At 38.3% G+C, this 19789-nt stretch overlaps 1 protein-coding gene across 15 annotated transcripts in view; it reads right to left on the bottom strand.

Annotated features, from left to right (window-relative positions):
* The window catches only part of btrc.S (beta-transducin repeat containing E3 ubiquitin protein ligase S homeolog), a 117649-nt gene that overhangs the window by 90059 nt on the left and 7801 nt on the right, over positions 1-19789 (bottom strand). For 7 of the 15 annotated variants that reach the window (XM_041570396.1, XM_041570395.1, XM_041570401.1 and 4 more), the window contains one exon: positions 10522-10629. In XM_041570396.1, coding sequence (XP_041426330.1) covers positions 10522-10629 — 108 coding nt within the window. 15 annotated transcript variants of the gene reach the window in all.

Here is a 19789-nt window from a genome sequence, read left to right as displayed (position 1 = left end):
TCAAAGATAGTAAAATAGACCAAATGAAAAGTTGCTAACTAAGCCAGTCTATTACATATAAAATAAGCTGAACTACCTCTTTAATGTGTAAGGGGCAGCTGGACCCTTACACATTTATCAAGGGTCGAATTTCGAATTCATGTGAGTTTTTTTTAAAACGCCCATGAACCCGAAATACGACCAATCTAAAATTATTTTAAAAAAAATCTAATTTTTAAACTCAGATGAATAGAATCGATCTTGAATTGAATTCGATTTGAATTTAAAAAAACTCTATAATTGAACTCAAAATTGATCCCTGGACCTCTCTCATTGACTTAAACAGCATTTCGGCGGGTTTTAGGTGGCGAATAGTCGAATTAGAGTTCTTAATGTGCCAGTGTATGATAAATCTTAAAAATCAAATTAAATTTTTTTTTAAAAAAAACTATGCAGTTTTGCCCATAAAATTTTCAATTTGACCCTTGATAAATTTGCCCCCTTGTATAACAATAAATTTTAAAAACAGTATGGGGAACAACATGACATACCCCATGTGCCACTGGGATTAAAGTAGAATGTTGAAAAAAAATCACTGCATCCATCTAATGTACAATATGTCATCATGACTTTTGTTCCACTTTTAAACCCAAACATATATCAGAACAATAACTAACCAGTGACAAGGAAGTGTAGATGCTGCAGTGAAGCACATGGATAAGCAAGGCTTGTCCCTAGAGCTCTGGCAATGCTAGACAAGGCCATTAGAGAGCAGCACAGTACACTGGATTGGCCACGTTTGCTACTCACTGTGCTCCCTAAGGTTTAAGCTTTTCTCGTTTCAAATATACACCGAACCGATTAAAATTCAATTAGCGTTGCCTGCAACTCCTACAAACAAAAGCAAATCCAATTAGTGCATTATAAAAATTCTTCAGAACCTCGGAAAACAGAGGTCAGCACAGGGTACTCCTAGTGTTAGAAGAATTGAAATGTAAACCCACAAAAATAAAGGTTTATTACTTTATGTTTCAGTCTCACGCAGAGAACTTCATATGGAGTGTATATATAAATATATCTATCATGCCTCCCAACGTTTTGGAAATAAAAAGATTGGCAAAAAATTTGGCGCGCTTAGCGTGGCAAATTTTTTTGACCACCCCCTAATTACCATGTTCATTTTACAAAATTTTGCAGGTTATGATAGTTTTAACATATTTTCAGTTATTACAGTTATTATAAGGGGAAGGGGAATTTCCCTTTAAGCTGTGAGTGTAACTTTTACCAAGGGACCGGTTATCTTATATTGTTACAATTACTTATTTGCTTATCTAGATACATTTGAATTGTTACAAATATATCTTATCTTCTGTTTTTGCTGTTCTGGGCTCTCTTCCAAAAGCCAATTAAGTTAGAAACTTGGTTTCTTTTTCTGTCTGTTCAGTGCAGAGAAAACGGGACTTTCCAGTACAAATGAGGAACTGCAGGTTGAGCTGTCAAAAGAGGGACTGTCCCTCTAAAAACGGGACAGTTAGGAGGTATGATTATATCTATATCTCTCTCTATGTATGTATGTGTGTTTGTCACATGACTCTAAAACTTGTGTATTATAATAAATAAAGTGCCCCTTGTTGGAAAATGAGGATATTAGAAGTAACCTCAGAGTTCAATGACCAGTATATTCTTGGAACTCCTCGGTGACTTATAATATCCTCATATTTTACAATAGGGGGGTACATTATTCCCTATATAAAAGGTGGTCATTTCTGTCACATGACTTTTCTGAAACTTGTGTATTATAATAAAGTACCCCCTGTTAATCTAAAATATGAGAATATTAGAAGTCAACTCGGAGTTCCATGACCCGTATAAAAACCATTCGGCCTTCTGCGTTTATATGGTCCAGGAATTCCTCGGGAACTTATAATATTCTTATATTTTACAATTGGGGTTTAGTCTCTGTAATAATAAAACAGTATCTTGTACACGATCCAAACTAAGATATAATTGATACTTAATTGGGATGAGACCCAGCCTATTTGGGTTTATTTAATATTGCATGAATTTCAAGTAGACGTAAGGTATGAAGATACAAATTACAGAAAGATCAGTCATCCAGAAAGCCCCAGGTCCTGAGCATTCTGGATAACCGGTCCCATACCTGTATGACACAAACTAAAGCATGAGGAAGTTATTCCAAGTGATAGAAAGAACAGTCTCAAACGCACACAGCTCTCTCTTAGACAAGTTATAAAACAGTGGCATGTGAGTGCTGGATGCTGTAGAGCAAAACAGGGGGGGGATGATTTCTGCCAACAGGAAGGTGAAGTCTATTCTATGGCCTTCCCATAACTGCAAACATAATGTGGGAGTCCAGACCATGCAGTAGTCCTTTTGTGATTTTACTCTTATTGTGCTACAGATGAGGTGGACCAAGTAACCCTAACTACTACGGCTTCAAAACTCAGATATTGCTTCACCTCCCCTTAAACTGTCCATCTTATTTCCAATAGCAAGGAGTTATTCCATGGCAATCTACAACAGACTCACATTTTAGGTCTAATCTCACATACTAATTATATAAATAAAAAACAAAGCTGCTGCACTCTCAGGATTTGAAAAATAGCAAAAAAGATTTATTTAAATAAAAAAAAAACAACTTTTTTGTTACTCGTGTACATTCTCCTGACGAAGGTCCCTGTATAGGGCCGAAACGCTGAGTACTCTGCATGTATTTTCTGTTTAAATAAATCTTTTTTTGCTATTGCAGCTTTGTTAGTTTTTAAATGTTTTTGTTGCTGTGGCAGCCAGGTATGGATGCAATATATGGTCTGATATATTTATAGATATAGATATATAGACACACACACACACTTAAAAGCAACACTACATTTTTTTTTATAACCACAAAGAACATGAAAGCAGCATATCTTCTCTTGGGCTTGGGGGCTTTATTGATTGTATGGAACTGAACTCTACTCCGTATCAATGAGGTGAACTCATTAGGAATCACAACTCTGAGATTGCTTTATTGATTACTCTTTACATCGTTTTATTTTCTAAAATATTAGCATTAAAGTCAATAATGTAATAGATGATGTAATCATACATATGCAACCATTAGGATCTATTAGATTGTAAATACATTCTTTTAGATTGTAAGCTCTTTTGGAAAGGGTCCTCCACCTTTTGTATTGGTTATGATGTATGTAATTATGTATGTTCTTAGTATAAACCAATTTATTTTACAACCCTGTGTTGGCACTCTAAAAACCACATGATGATAATAATAATAATAAGGATGTTTTGATTGATTGAAGTAGTGAAATGGAGAAGTCTCCCCCCCCCCCACCAAAAAAGTTTATATAAAGACTTATTTGTTCTAGAGGTCCATACACATGGGGTAGAGTCCTGCAGCGGGTCGGGTAACCGCGGGTTATCCTCAAAAAAAGTGGGCACTCTGCGGAATGAGCGGAGGATTTTCAGGTGCGGGCATAGCTGCGGGTCTGCAGGCCTCATCTAAATATCTTATTTTATGTAATATCTATATTTTACTCCTTTTAAAGTTTTACGAAACTTGTTTTTCTGTCCCACCCACTTTTGATAACACCACTTCCGGTTTGCAGCACCATCACTTCCAGTTTGATGGTTGTCAGTGGGTAAATATGCGGGTTGCAGTTTGGGTCGCAGCCTGCGGGGTCTTAGAAATTGGTTCCGCACAGGACTCTAACATGGGGCAGTCTTGAGGACTTTGACATCAGCGTATTTGTTGAAGTGCAAGAGGTGTAAAATCGATTAAAATGTGTCCCCACTCCTAATGACCCTTAAAGTGGACCTGTCATCCAGACACAAAAATCTGTATAATAAAAGTCCTTTTCAAATTAAACATGAAATCCAATTTCTATTTTTTATTAAAGCATTCATAGCTGTTGTAAGCGCAAAAATCTCAGCTGTCAATAAAATATTGTCTGCCCCTCCTCTATGCCAGTGGCATAGAGGCGGGGCAGACAATTACTTTCACTTTCCATTCAGCACTTCCTAAATGTCACTGCTCTCCACACCTTCCCGCGTTCTCATAACCATTTAATTGTGTAGCCAGGGCAAGGAAATGGACATCAGGTCCCCCATTCTGGTGCACAAACAAGATTCTGAGATGATACAAGGCTTGTCTTAATAACAGTGTCCACAAAATGGCTGCTTACTGCTTGCTATAATTATGAATTCCCAGACTGAAGAAAACAAAATTCATTTAATTATTTTTAATTTATATAGTGTAATTAAAGTTAATTTTGCTTGACTAATGTGATAAAATAGGATTTGGAATGTTTTTTTTGGGTGACGGGTCCCCTTTAAGGCTATTGTCTGAATGTGCTTTGTTTTAGCTACATGGAAAAAGGGAATGCCACATTCCTAGCAATGCTGACAAGAGTCAGCTTGCATCTCATAGGCCACTAAAAAAAAAAAAAACTCAAGGATCAAGAACCTGAGAGGGTCCTTGATAAAATATTGGGCACCTTTGTGGAGTTTGCAACACTGGCCTCTATTGGAAAGCATGCATGCCAAGCATAAAACATATGCCACTGGGGAAAACTTATTTTAACATTCACAAATAACTGTGGACCGAGAAACACATTTTTGAAAGATACCTTTACAGAGGACATGTAATAGCTACAACCGGAATCAAGTGGCGTAACAAGCCAGGGACTGCCCCCTGCAAAAAAATCTGGAGTGGTCCAGCGGCCAGTGCATAAAGTAATTCTGGTGCAAACAGTAATGGACCCCCTGATAAAATCTACAGCAGAAAATAAGCATATTTACCTATTCTGGGGTTTTGTTCTGTTTCAAACAATTGGTTAAAACATCCAGTTACAGTGTCTGAATACCAGGAAAACTCCCGGTGGGCCAAGGTGTCAGTGGGCCCTCATGCTGCTAAATTTTTGGCCTATTTCATGGCCATTCTCTATTTCTATGAGAACAAAGAGGCTAAATAGATGGAATAATTGATTATAGTATGTAAAGAATACAGACTAGGAGAATAGAGGTTGATTGAGGAGATGAAGAATAACAGTACTAAAAGTGGCCCCTGGTCTATGGTTTTATGGTGGGCCCCTGGTCTGAGGTTTTTGGGTGGGCCCCTGGTGTCCCAGTCCGACACTGTCCAGTTACCATTTTTACATGTAAAACAGAACTAACTACTAGAACCCTAGAAGAAGATACATTTCAAGAGCTTCTGGATCTGGAAACAAATTATCCAGAAAGCTATGAAATACGAAATGTTCATCTTTAGACTCCATTTGAATTAAATAATTCATATTTTTTACAATGGATTTCTTTTTTTTTTCTCAGTAGTAATAAAGAGGTACCTTGCAGTGGATTCCAGTGAAGATAGAATTAATCCTTACTGGTAGCAAAACAATCCTGTTGGGTTTATTTAATGCAGGAGTGCCCTTACTTTACTAATGCGAGGTCTACTTTTAGAGATGTTGTCCCAATATGATCCATAAAAGCATTATTAGCATTCTGTTCCATAGAATATATTACTTAAATATTGATTTATCAGAAAATGTATAGTTATATTTAATAAACAACTATTTCTTATGTAACTAACACATATCTGAATGAAAAGCATGAAACAGGAGGGTGATATAGTCAAGCTGTTTGCCGACAGTGTCTTGAGATCTACTGATCACCAGCTAAAGGTCTACTGGTAGATTCCAATCTACCTTTTGGGCATGCCTGATTTAATGTTTGAATTACTTTTTAGTAATCAAAACCGTAAACCTCAGGTTCCTGAGCATTCTGGATAACCGGTTCCATATCAGTATTCTTGTGTAGTAGATGGTACACAACTGATGGAAACACATTACAGGGCATTTAAATCTAACAAAATAAAAAATGTTTAAGTGTAACGCTGCAAAGTAAAGTCTTTTTTTTCTTGCTTTGTCCATGTTTTTTTTTTTCTCTACTTTTTTGAGATGCCAAAGGGAAGAGCAATCAGAGCAGAGATGTTCAGTGTGATAGAGGTCAGCACCACTGGTGGAGCAGCGCAGCAAAAACATGACCTTGTTTATTTATTTATTTTTGGTATTATTGTTTACAGGCCGCTTTGCTCATGTAGCAAGTGGTTCTTAGCTAAAAGATGAAATTACTGCTCAGGATGAAGCATTCAAGGCATACAACCAATTTGTGTTTCGATCTCAGAAAACAAAAGGCTTCTGAGGCCCTCGGGCTGCCATTCAAACTTGGAGATGCTGACATTTTTAACAGCAAGAACCAGGGACTCTGGCAGGATGCATGATCTAATGCATTTCTGACTTGTCAATCAAATATCTCACCTCTTATGTCTTGTAACCATTTGGGGCCCAAGAGGTTGTGCTAATAAACACAAGGAACACAAATCAAATGCCTTATAGCCAGTAAGTCTTGCATTTCAATCTCCTTTTCCCTTTATCATAAGTGACTAGCTATATAATAATAGTCACAAATTTGTGTCAACATTGTACAGAAAGCAACAGAAGCAGAATACAGATAGGTAAATGAAACAGCATATCAGACCTCATAAAGAAACCACTACTATCTAGAGACTTCTAGACTTCTTCAATTTAGATAAAGCTCCTTATTTCCCATAGGCCCGCACAAACGCAGATCAAATGGCAGCACTGTCATAGAGTAAACGATCCTTTCAGCGATGCGTTTAATTAAGTATTGTGTCAATATTCTATTTAAATTTGGCAAGAATTACAAGTTGAAGGGTATTTAATTCGCAGAACAGAGAATCTATCTAATGAATCAATTCAGCTTGCTATTAGGCAAGTTTGTCCGGTTTTTAATTCAACAACAGTTCTGAAAATATTTTTTTGTTTTCTTTTGAACACACCACAGTGTGTAGAAGGCCGAAAAGTAGGATGTAAATAGCTGGCTTTCAAAATCTTATCTTAAATGTCTACACCTTCATATGAAAGGCACCAATAACTCATTGGAGAACTTTGATTGCTACACCTTTGAGATTAGCCAGCCCTCAATGTGATATAGTTAGTTAAATAAAGAGAAGCAAAATAACCTTTACTTGGAGTTAGATCTCGTGCTGCCACACCTTTGGTATGAATAAATTTGACCCAAACTACCTGCATTTAAAAAAAAAAACTAAAAATTCTCTGTCTTGCTAGTTTACATTTTCAATGCACAAAACTGTCAGTATGTTGTCGTCAATTAGTTTAAGAAAAGAGGCAATATTTTGATGAACAGGGGTGTCTCAAATTAACAATGAATAGTTGACTGTTTTAAAGATGACCCTTTTGGTCACCAAACCAACTCTCTAAAATCCATAATTAGCTATCGGTTCCCATAAACTAATCCCTTTAAGACTATTGTATACATCTCTCAGATGGAGCTTGATTTAGTACCATCTGTTCAAGTCAATAAATGGAGCTCCATCACAAAATGGAGCAATTAGACCACTAGACCAGTGATTCCCAACCATATGCAACATGTTCAACCACCCTCTTTGATGTTTCTCACAGTTGTCTCAAAGTAGGTAACCATTTTTTAATTTCTGGCATGGAGACAAGTTTTAGAAGCAAACAGACACAGTTTTACTCCAAACAGAACCTTCTGCAGGTAAGCAGACAACATGGATCTACCAAATACTAAATTGTTGCCCATATTTGGCCTCCCTATGGAACATTTTTCATGCTTGTTTGGCTCAGATTCAATATTTACACGGAGTGTTGCTCATGAGTAAAAAAGGTTGGCGATTCCTGCACTACACCATAAAAGAGTAAAGGAGGATTCTATTAAAGAGCTGGGGGTTTTTTTCCCCAAAAAGAAAAAAAGAAAACTATCCATCCTATTTTTGAAGACAACTAAATCCTAACAAAATAAATACTATAGACAGAATAAATCATTTAATAAAAATGAGTTAAACAAGTATTTTGGAAGCATTATGGGTAATGCCACACAAAATTTGTTGCTGCACAACAATCATGAAGAAATGATCTAACAGACACAAGAAAGACATTTTACTGACAAATTATTATTTCAGTGAGTAAATTATAGATGGGCAATAGTAGAAAGCAGCTTTTTCTCTCTGGAAGCACATCTTTGAAATTTTGGACATCAATTTATTTTAGGTAATGCTACACTTTGATAAAAGAGGGACTGGTTAAACAAAGTTTTATAGTTTTGCAGAAAGAAACTGCTTCTTGTCATGACAAATGAGGCAGACTTTCCATCTCAATTCCTGAAAAGAAATTGTGGCAAAAAATTGTGTGTGTGTCATTACCAATAATCCTATAACTAATCACCGGATGCAATAAGGTGCTTGAGTGTAGATGTGCATGGACATGGGACAATAACATTATGTATAGCATGCAGTCCATTTATATCTAGCACATTAGTGTTTCTGCAAACATTTAACATGGTGGCATTTACTAGGCAATTACATGAATGAGACAAAAATCCACAAATGATCAAATTCAAATTAGCTGCTCAGCAAACAAAATAAAGGAGTATGCCAAATAAAATTTCAAATAAATTAACTGAATAGGAGGGAAAAAATTGGGAAAAATAATAAAAATCAAGGTATGGCCTTTTACAACTGCCAGAATTGTGGAACTGTAATAAGGATTATCCTTAGAGGAATTAATCAAATGCAGTAGTGTCTACAAGATAATGATCTACCAATAGATAGATCTTCAGTTGGTGTTGAGTAGACCACAACAGTGGGAACAAGAGTGGGCTATAAACAAGCCCATTTGGACATTTACTGAAATCTTAGACAGGGAAGAGCTCAGTGGCTTTGTTTAAAGCAGGCATGTCCAAAGTGCGGCCCGGGGGCCAATTGCGGCCCGTTTTCAAATTTACACCGGCCCTCAGCCTCCATCATGAAATTAATAATAATGAGGCCCCCCAGCACAGTGTGATCAGGAATCCCATAGCAGTAATATTAAGGCACATTAGTGAAATGATCTGCCATTTGGTCTATACTGCTGCCTGTGTGCTGAAGGTGTTAGTAATAGACATGTACGGGAACGTAGAGATGCACTGTTTTCACATACTTCTTTAGGGCTGAAGGTGTCAATAGACGTACTGATGTGCCAGTACAGTAAACTAAAGAAGTATGGCGTCACTATGTTCCAGTGTATATTACTAACACCTTCAGCACACAGGCAGCAGTATAGACCAAGTGGCAGATCATTTCACTAATGTGCCCAAATATTACTGCTTCAGTTACTCGATTCCTGTAATTTAATGTTAATGGTTCAAACAATGTCGGGCTGAATGGTCGGCCCCCACACATTTTCACCTCACCAAATCTGGCCCTTGTTGCAAACAGTTTGGGCACCGCTGGTTTAAAGCATATCCTATATTGTTAATGGATGGCATTTCTGAGCGACCATTTGAAAACTAGGGTTCCCCGATAGGAACAGACTACATGAGGGTTATCACAGACGAGTCATTGCTAGTTGTGATGGATACTGTGCTAAAGCAGAGTACAATTAGTGGGAATGCTCCAGAAAGCCTTACATACTTTTGTATATATTGGGGCCATTTGGGTTTGATTATTTTCTCAAATGCCTTTAAAAGAATTGAAAATTACACCTGCAGTGTTTATCTCCTCTACATTGGCTGGGAATTCACAAGACTAGAGGCATTTGCTGTAGAAGAAATTGAGCGCCTATAGGAGACGGTCTAAAGAAACCCAAACAAAACACTTCCATGCGTACGTAGGGCACAACAGGACATTATTTGGGCTGACCGATTTCAGTATCACTATTTAATATCTTTATTGTGTTAGCCTATCACTGACAACTGGTAAGCTTGTGCAAGAGTAGAGGACTTAAAATATCACAAAATGTTGGAAATTCCAGCATTCTCCATAGTGAAAGCATTTATAGTGTAACCAGTAAACAGTGTCACAGCTATACACCTAACCAATAGTTATTACAAAGAACTACTTCTGGGGGGTACTAAGGGTGGTGACACATGGGGAGAAGAGTCACCCAGGGACAAATCTTTTCTACTGCGGGCGACTAATCTCTCCAAAATGCCTTCCGGAAGGCAAGTATCCGGAGAGCAGTAAAGATTCCTAGATAATGGTGCATGATTTTATATACCTAAAAAGCTGAGGGTGAACATTAACTGCCGAGTATGAAGGGGTAGCAGCTCCATCATGTCAAATACAAAGGTTAATGTAACTTGCAAGGTCAAACTCTAACACTATTGCTTACAGTGTGATGGCAGTACCAGCAGCTGCACAATGCAGCAACTCAGAACAATTCAGAAACTAAGCTATTCTAGGATCAGACCTAGTGCGACTTCTGCAAGTCCTGAACTTTGTTTAATCGTTACATTATTATCAAGCCAAAGTATTAAAAAAAAAAAAAACAAAAAAAATAGAAAATGAAAAATATAAAAATTAAATGGGGAGAAAAAAACCTCACCAGGTTCACGTTAACTTGTAATATACATGCCCCTATACATCATGTTAATGGGTTAAGAAAGAAAGAAAGAATTTGTGGGAGTGACAGACAGAGAAAGTACCTGGAAAGTTGTAAGTGCGCCAGTCCCTGGGTTATACAGGCACTGCAGGGAGGGCATGCTGTCCACCAGGCTGGAGCAGCCCAGCCACAGAGATTTGGGCACTGGGCACTGCAGAGAAAGGAAAACTATGAGATGGGTCAGTGTGAGACAGGATGGCACAAAAATAAAGGAAGTTCAAGGCAAGCTGAACTGTATGAATACAGTTTCAACTGACCTATGTGGAAACAGTTAAAGATCAATGTTCAATACCAACAAGATTGTTAGTGACAATTACACACAAGAAAAGACTGTTAGGGTTGGAAAGAGCAGAATTAACTGGAACCATACAAGCAGCCGACAATTGGTAAAATACTGTAGATCACATTATATTTCTGCTGCAGATACAATTTAAGATCAAGGTTTTACTTCCAATATACAAGTGTTTTCGCTGCTAGCACTAAATGCCATTTGGTTCCTCATGTGTGCTTTTTCCTCCAAATTTCTCATTTGCCAATGATAAAGAACTTTTTAGAACCCAAACTTGTTAGTATGAACCATATGTGCACGGCAGCAGAATATGAGAAGAGCCAAGAGAAGTCAATATAAATCTGATTTGGCTTCCTCTAGCGACTTCAGATCACAAACGTTACAAGCATTACAGTAAACTGCTCTTCTCAACCACAAAAGCGAAACATGTCTATTTAAGAGGCAGCTGGGGTGCATAAAATAGAACAGATTTCTTTTCACATATGAAAATGTGCTGGTTATTTTACTCAAGGCTCACTTTTAGATTGTAAGCTCTAATGAGCAGGGCCGGCTCATGTATCAGTATCTGTATGAAATATGTATGTTTGTACCCTTTATAAATATATAATAATTATAATGAATGCCTTGGCCCTTAGAGTAGGACTACACAGTCGATTTTGGAGTGATCCGGCGCGATGCGCAAAAACGCAGGCGTCAAATCAGATGCAACGGAAATAAGGTAAGTGAATGCATTGTCGGGTGAAGTCAAAGCGTTGATCCGACGCAACACGACTGCTGGATGCAGACGCAGCACACAGTCCGTGTAGTCCTACCCTTAATGAGGAGAAGCAGCAATTTAACTAGAATATAAACCAAGCTGTTCTGTAACAGGTGCTCCTAACACAGAGAAACCAAAATTCTCAATGGCTTACACAAGCAAACTACAAAACCGTCCCTATATGTTTGTGAAAGTCATGGTATATCTATAGAAATAAATCAAATCAACTGGACTTGCTGTGTTTTTCTTGAAGACGTTTCACCAGTCATCCAACTGGCTTTCTCAATTCAGAATAACTTGTACATACGATCTTGCTTCGCTATATATCCTCTGAAATGTTGCTCCAATCAGCATAATCTGTTTCTCATAATCCACAATGATGTCATTAAATTAGGTGTTGCTTGTATCCAATTTTGGCAATACAATCAACACCTAATTTAATGACATCATGGGAGACAGCCTTTCGGTAATTCCGAGCTTTTTGGGTAATGGGCCTCCGGATAATCCCATACCTGTACTATTGTGTTTTTAATGCTTATATGTTATGACAAAGGTTTTCATTCTGTTGACGAGTCACAAATGGACGTGGACCTCTGAACATTCTATTATTTGGAATAGACCATAGAGCCCTATGAGAACATGAATACCTGGCCCATGGCTAGATAGCAGTTTACATTAACCATAAAACTCTTAATATACACAAAAACCTTCATTTGTTGTTGATACTTAGTCATAGAAGATCTTCCTTTTGAATTAGATTGCCTTTGTATATCCTCATAATTCAGAAACGAAAACTTGCTTCGCCTAAAGTATGCTGCAACATTATGCCACCGATATGTTGGTAATGTATTATACAATGTTTTAGATCTCTTCTGTGTTGCAGTCTTGTAAATCGCTGAGGATACAGTTGGCACTATATAAAATAGAAAGCTCTGAACATTTAAGTGATATAAAAAAATTGAAGTTGTAAAACTGTCACTGTTACCCCCCTAGAGGAATATATTGACAGCTGTACCCTCCTGCCAAAGCTCAGCTGCGCTTGCCACTAAGTCTTCATCCTGCATTCGATCTAAACTTGCACATACTATATCACAAATATAGAAAATATAAGCGACATTGCTGAACGGGATACCGAGGGCAGCTGCTGCCAGCTATTTCAGTGAATAAAACAGGCTCTTAGCGTCTCTCTTTCATAAAGGCCACGTTTTATAGTTCAAGTTGCACGGCGCTGCATGAGACTTAAGTTTCCATCTTCCCTTGGAACTGAAACATTTCAAGAATTTTATTTGGGCCTCATATGAAATGCAATCTCTGGAAGAAACGAAATGTTAACGAATTTGTAGATTAAACCTCCATATTGGACTTGTTTAGTACTACTGTGCAAAGAGGGGACATGCGTTGGATGAGCTCTTTGATTATATGCCAAACAGAAATACACATACAGATACATAGCCATCTTTATAGGCCAGATATTAAATTACTTTTCCCAATTATGTCACTCCTATATAATTCCTTGTGAAAGGGAACTGTCAATCATTCATTCTACCCCCCTTTAGGGCTTATTTACATGTTTTCTCCATGCTTTTTATACACTTTCGGCATGTTTTAGGTCGGTAACTTAATACAGGTATAGGATCTATTATCCAGAATGTGACAGATTCGTTAACACTTTACTTAAAATGGGAATAGGCCTTCTCATAATTTGGAGCTTTTTCAGGTTATATCAGGTCTCCAGATTACGGATCCCACTACATAAAGGGTCATACGTTCAAAGAAAGATATGAAGCCTTTGAAATAAAGTGATGTTCTTTAAATTAAGAGCTGATACTCAAGTTTACAAGAGCCCTTAGTTTACACAACCCCTTAGCATGGGTCGGGTACCTACGGGTTACCTGCAAAAACCTGCGGTACCTTGCAGGTTGAGGGGAGAAGTTCTGGGTGAGGGGAAAGACGGGGGTCGCGGTTCTGCGGGTCGGGCCGCGTGTCTTCTCAATAGCGATATTTACTCATTTTTTCTGGTCACAGCAACTTTCGATGACACCACTTCCTGTTTTACTCATTTTTTTCTGATCACTTCTACTTCCGATGATGTCACGTCCGGTTTACAATGATGGTACTTCCTGTTTCTTGATGATCAACGGGTCACGGATAAGGTACTTGCGGGTAGGGTCGGGTAGCGGTTCCAAGCGGGTAAGAATGCGGGTTCGGGTTGCGTATTGCAGGTTGCGGGTACGGGTCCCAAAAAATGGACCCACACAGGACTCTACTAACTGGCAAAAATAAAAATATATTGAAATGTAGGAGCGCATAAGTACATTTTTTGGTTTAAGATGTCCCTTTAAGATGATTTCACTTGCACAATAAATGATAAAAGGAAACATCAACCCAAAAAATAATGCTTTGCCTAATAAAAGAAAACATAACTCAAAGCAACTTTGCAATATACATTACATTTTTTCTATGGTTTTTAAGTTATTTGTATATGTATTGCTATTGAAAGCAGTGTCTGTCCCTTTCTATTCTCTGCCCTGATGGCTCAGACAGTTGATACAATGTAAGACAAGGCAGCTGATTAACAGACCTGACTTTGCTGGGGAACCAGGAGTTAAGCAAATTTTGGAACCAGGAGTTAAGCAATGCTGCTTTCAACAGCAATTGTTTTTTTACAAATTTTAAAAGCACAAACATTTTAATAAATGGATATTGGAAAGTTTATTAGAATGGTTTTCTTTTATTAGGCAGATTTTTATTTTGAGGTTGACTTGCCCTTTAAACAAATCTGACGTTTAGAATGTGTGCAATCACACTATAAATTGCAGTAGGCTTCAAAAGATATATGTGGATATGTAAGAATTAAATTTTTAGCCCTGCTCTTAAAATAATTTAGATTTTTTTTCTCAATGAAAGTACAAAGAAAAGCAAGTTTTTGGAGTGGTGCCTATTTGTTAGACGCGAGTCAAGTGGAAGTGGAAGTACCTTTGTCTCTTTGGCAATAATTTTATCCCACCTTCTCAAGGCAAAAAAAAAAAAACATAGTAATTGATTTCACTTGGGGTTGTCTAACATATTGGCACCCCCACAGCCTTTCCTCGTCCATAGAAAGATTTAAAAATACATGTTTAAATAAATGCTGCAGTTGACGAAAAAGTCAAAAATTCCAATTAAAAGCAAAACATTAATAACATACCTGTAGATTAAGGAAACAAAATAAAAGAATTGTACGGTGCATTGTACAGGAAAAGGCCAAAGTACCACCCACAACAAGGTTTTAAATGTGTCTCAGACTGAAGCGTGGGAGTGAAATTTGTTTTAAGCAGCTTTTGGGAGGGGGGGGGGGGATTACTTATATAGGCCAAGCAGTTGACTTTATTTAGAGTTCAAAGGAGTTGTGTGTTAATTTGAAAAGTTCTTTCAGGTAGAAAGAGTAGTGTGGCAAGTGGGTTTGCAGAACAGGTGTGCTATTGATGAATTTTATTCAGCCATGGAGAGCAAATTTATTGAGTTTTTGGGAGGAATTCTTCGTTTATTGCAGGTTCTGTAGCTGTAATTAAGAATTACCGGTGTCCAGTTGCCAAAAAAGTGGTGGCAATGGGACATGGCTTAAAGCAGTGATCCCCAACCAGTAGCTCGTGAGCAACATGTTGCTCACCAACCCCTTGGATGTTGCTCCCAGTGGCCTCAAAGCACGCGATTATTTTTGAATTCCTGGCTTGGAGGCAAGTTTTAGTAGCATAAAAAACAGGTGTACTTCCAAGCAGAGCCTCCTGTAGGCTACCCGTACATATAGAGATTACCAAACAGCCAATCACAGCCCTTATTTGACATCCTCATGGACTTTTTCATGCTTGTGTTGCTCTACAACTCTTTTTGCATTTAAATGTGGCTCACGAGTAAAAAAGTTTAGGGACCCCTAGCTTAAAGGAACAGTAACTTCAAAAAATAAAATAATACAAATATAATGCAGTGTTGCCCTGCATTGGTAAAACTGCTGGGTTTGCTTCAGAAACACTACTAAAGTTTATATAAATAAGCTGCTGTGTAGCAATGGGTGCAGCCATTCAAAGGAGAAAAGGCTCTGTAGAACATAATGGTGTTATTGGTTATCCAATATTTAACGTGCGCCATATAACCTTTTTTTTTTTAAATTCCACCATTGCTACACTGCAGCTTGTTTATATGAACTGTAGGAGTGTTTCTGAAGCAAACATCAGTTTTACCAGTGCAGAGCAACAGTATATGATACATGACCTAAATCTACGGTGGGATGGCACCCGGATCGCTTAGTTTTTCTGAAGTCGCTCGAAGTTCCCAAATGAGGCAACCTAGGAAAACGAAGTGAACTGATTGCCATCCCGCCGGCGATTTACATGCTAGCCGGTCGGGGGGGCAGTTCGAGGAGATTAGTCGCCCCGAAGAAGAGGAGATTTGACGCTGTGCGACTAATCTCCCCGAATCAGAGCGTGTCACTGCCCTTAAAGTTCTCGTAATAAGGATTTTCATTATACAAATTCTGTACACCTCCAAACTTCTTATGAATTCCGTGGTAGAACCTTACATGGCTCCAGTTGGGCAGACTGTGCCAAACTCAGACCCGTGGCCTTCTAAATCCCCCTCTTCCTGCTCCCAAAACCTACCCGCCCTAAATTTAGGCCTGACCCGAGACCAGCAAAAACCAGAAGTGATGTCACTGGTGGGTGGAAGTGACATCACTCCAGAGGTAGATCAACCAGGTTGGGGGAAATAATTACATTAAACTGCAGGCCTCTAACAGAAGGTGGGGGGAATGCAGCCTGTGATTGGCCTAAGTAGCCAGGCAGGGTACCGACGGACAGCCCGCGTTGCAAGAGGACAGCTGTCTTTCTGCCCAAAACAAGAAAACCTTGCAGGTACCCGACACAATGCAGGACTCTATTCCGTGGGTTCAGCAGCATCTAACTAAAGGATGGGTTACTGCAGAATAGAATCAGGAAAAGTAAGAAAGTGCAGACCCCCATCTTGACAGCCAATAGGATTAAAGCCATGTAGTCGGGAAGCAGCTGCTTGTTTTTACATTTCATACACATTGTAAAAATACTTATATTTGAGACATACTACAGAAATGGAAGAAAGATGACCATAGCGTGGCTATGACGCAACAGTCAGCGATTGGCAGATCGCCATGTCAATCACAGGGAATCCTGCCGGTTTTTCTCTTTTGGAAAACTGGCAGGAAGTTTTGACCCGGGCATCCCTTTAAATTACCGGGCTGTCTGGGCCAAACTGGACAGGTGACAACCCTAATTCCCAGACTGAAGGAAACAAGACTCAAATCATTTATCAAGTGTAATTAAAGTTCATTTTGCTTGACTATTGTGATAAAATTGCATTTGGAATCATTTTTTTTGGGTAACGGGTCCCCTTATAAGGGGACCATCAGGTTATAATGTATTAGCATGATATATACATTTTAATATTCTGAGGAAACATGAAATGTTCTTGTTTTGCATTTATATTCTAGAATTTAAAAAAAAAAAAGGGTAACTTTGCTTTGTAATCCGTTTTACTGTACTATATAATTTCCAGTCAATCCAAAATATGTTTGCTAGATAACAGTTTCAATATAAATGGTTAACAAAAAATTAAACCCAATTGTAAATTCTCTTTCAATAACACATCTATATCATTCCAAAGGTTAAACTTTTAGAGTGCACTGCCCCTTTAAATCACAAACATATACCAAAACTTGCATGATACAGTTCTAAATGTACACTATGGGTTGAGCAAACTTTACAATTACTTTGCAGACCGAAACCATTCAAAAATGTAAGTGGATAGCCATAAATATATTATCCAATTAAAGTAGAACTATACCCTAAAAATGAATATGGTTAAAAATGCCACATTTTATATACTGAACTTATTGCACCACCCTAAAGTTTCAGCTTGTCAATAGCAGCAATGATCCAGGACTTCAAACTTGTCACAGGGGGTCACCATCTTGGAAAGTGTCTGTGACACTCACATGCTCAGTGGGCTCTGAGCAGCTGTTGAGAAGCTAAGCTTAGGGGTTGTCACTAATTATCCAGCAGAAAATGAGGTTTGTCTGTAATATAAGCTGTAATATATTTCTGATGCTAGCTGCACTGGTTTCTGTGCTGCCATGTAGTAATTATATGTATTAATTACTAATCAGCCTTATATTGTGACATTTCTATTCTGTGTGTACTGTATATTGTGAGTGGGTCCCTAAGCTCAGTAAGTGACAGCAGCACAGAACATGTGCAGTGAATCAGGAGAAAAGAAGATGGGGAGCTACTGGGGCATCTTTGGAGACACAGATCTTTACTGCTAAAGGGCTGTGGTTACCTTGGGCTGGTACAGAATCACAAAACATAATGTACAACATTTCTACCTACCTACATCTTTAGTTAGGATTTACTTCTCCTTTAAAAGGAGAAATACACCTTTGTATAACAAAAGCACAATAAACAGACATGTTGTTGAAAATGCTTCCAACCTAATGTTTTAGCCAAGAAAAGGTATTATGCAATTAATGTATTTCTTTGAGACTGGAATTGTGACTGCGGCCTCAGAGAAGTGCAATAGAATTCATACACTATCATAGACTTGACTGCTCTTTGTAAACAGGCCAAAAACTCCCTGCTATTTGGAGTGTCACTTGTGCAGGATTAAGTTAGCCACTCCCCCAATAATGTCACTAATGCTACCTCAATCATCAGGCCCGGCCCCTCTCTTGGCTTCTTTTAATGGGATTATATTCACAATAGAAGGTGGGTGGGAGGTAATAAGGAGCTTGTGGGCAGCCTGCAGTCAGACAATGGCAAGGCTAAATCTGCAAGGTGAGCCAGTTTTCACTTTAAGGGTCAGGGCACACAGGCAGATTCAGATTGTCGCCCGGCGACAAACCTCCTTTTCTTCGAGGCGACTAATCTCCCTGATCACCCTTCCCCTTAAAAATGCCCAAGGAAGCAAATTAAAGACAAGAGAGATACTCTATTGACCTAGACATGAGCCCACCCTAAAACAAATGTGGCATGACGTTCAAATGGTTAAAAAAATATATTTAACAGTTACAAATTTAAACATTATCCCACTTTAAAATATTAAAAAAACGCTAGCTTTTAAACTTTTTGGCATACAGGATATGATGTCATTGAAGATTGACGAGGATGTAACCTGGCGATGGGGCGCTAAACTTCTTTAGCGATGTACCCTTTTGCTAGCAAATTGTCCTCTACGCCTGTTCGTGAATTGTCGATGTCCCTGTGGATTGGATTTCTGGAGAATTTTCACTAGCAATAGCCACTTCACCCACTTTGCTCCCATGTGCCTTCCCAGGGTGGCCCAAGGCATACTGAGAAAATGTTTCAAACAAGAAGTGGCCACACTCTACAAGAAGTACTCAGGGTTAGGGAGTACCAGCAGCGGTAGATGCCCAACAAATTGGCACCCGTTTTCATATTTACTTCTCTATTAAAGAAAAGGCACCACGGAAATTCAATACAAGGGTGATTTGTTAAACGAAGATTAAATACAGGTATATATATATAGATATATTGCCCCTTTAAAAACTAAGTCAAGCCAATGTTTCACTTTTTTCTTGACCCACAAAATGTATGTGCCACAGGTCGCAGAAACTACAGTACTGGCACTCAAGACTGAAACCGCCTTCGATTTTAACATATCTGGGGTTTACAACTTATTCAAAGTGAAATCATGAGTCTTCCCTCTAGAAAAATCAACTGGCACAAAAATTTAAAAGGTTAATTGAAGAACACCAAAACAGTTGGATAACAGCAGACATTGGACAAAAAGCATTAACATTTCTACTGGATTTTTGTCCTACAGATAGCAAAAAAATGTACAGTCGATTTGTCATTTTATATTGCCTTATGCGTTACAGTAAATTATGATTTGCCCAAGATCTACTAGGACTGCAAAATAAATGGTACGTGTAGCCCCCATGCACAGACTCCATAGCCTGCTACAGGTAGCCAACCACATCTCAACTGTGGTTTGAGATGTGTTTTTTTTTTTTTCAAAACGCATCAGTTAATAGTGCTACTCCAGCAGACTTCTGCATTGAAATCCAATTCTCAAAAGAGCAAACAGATTTTTTTATTTTCAATTTTAAAATCTGACATGGGATTAGACATATTGTCAGTTTCCCCGCTGCCCCAGTCATGTGACTTGTGCCTGCACTTTAGGATGAAACTACTATCTGGCAGGCTATTTCTCCTACTTAAAGAAATACGGACACCAGAA

This window comes from Xenopus laevis, chromosome 7S (assembly GCF_017654675.1).
Source record: "Xenopus laevis strain J_2021 chromosome 7S, Xenopus_laevis_v10.1, whole genome shotgun sequence".
Lineage (NCBI taxonomy): Eukaryota > Metazoa > Chordata > Amphibia > Anura > Pipidae > Xenopus > Xenopus laevis.
Note: the sequence above shows the minus strand (reverse complement) of the source record. Positions and strands in the feature narration are given on the sequence as shown.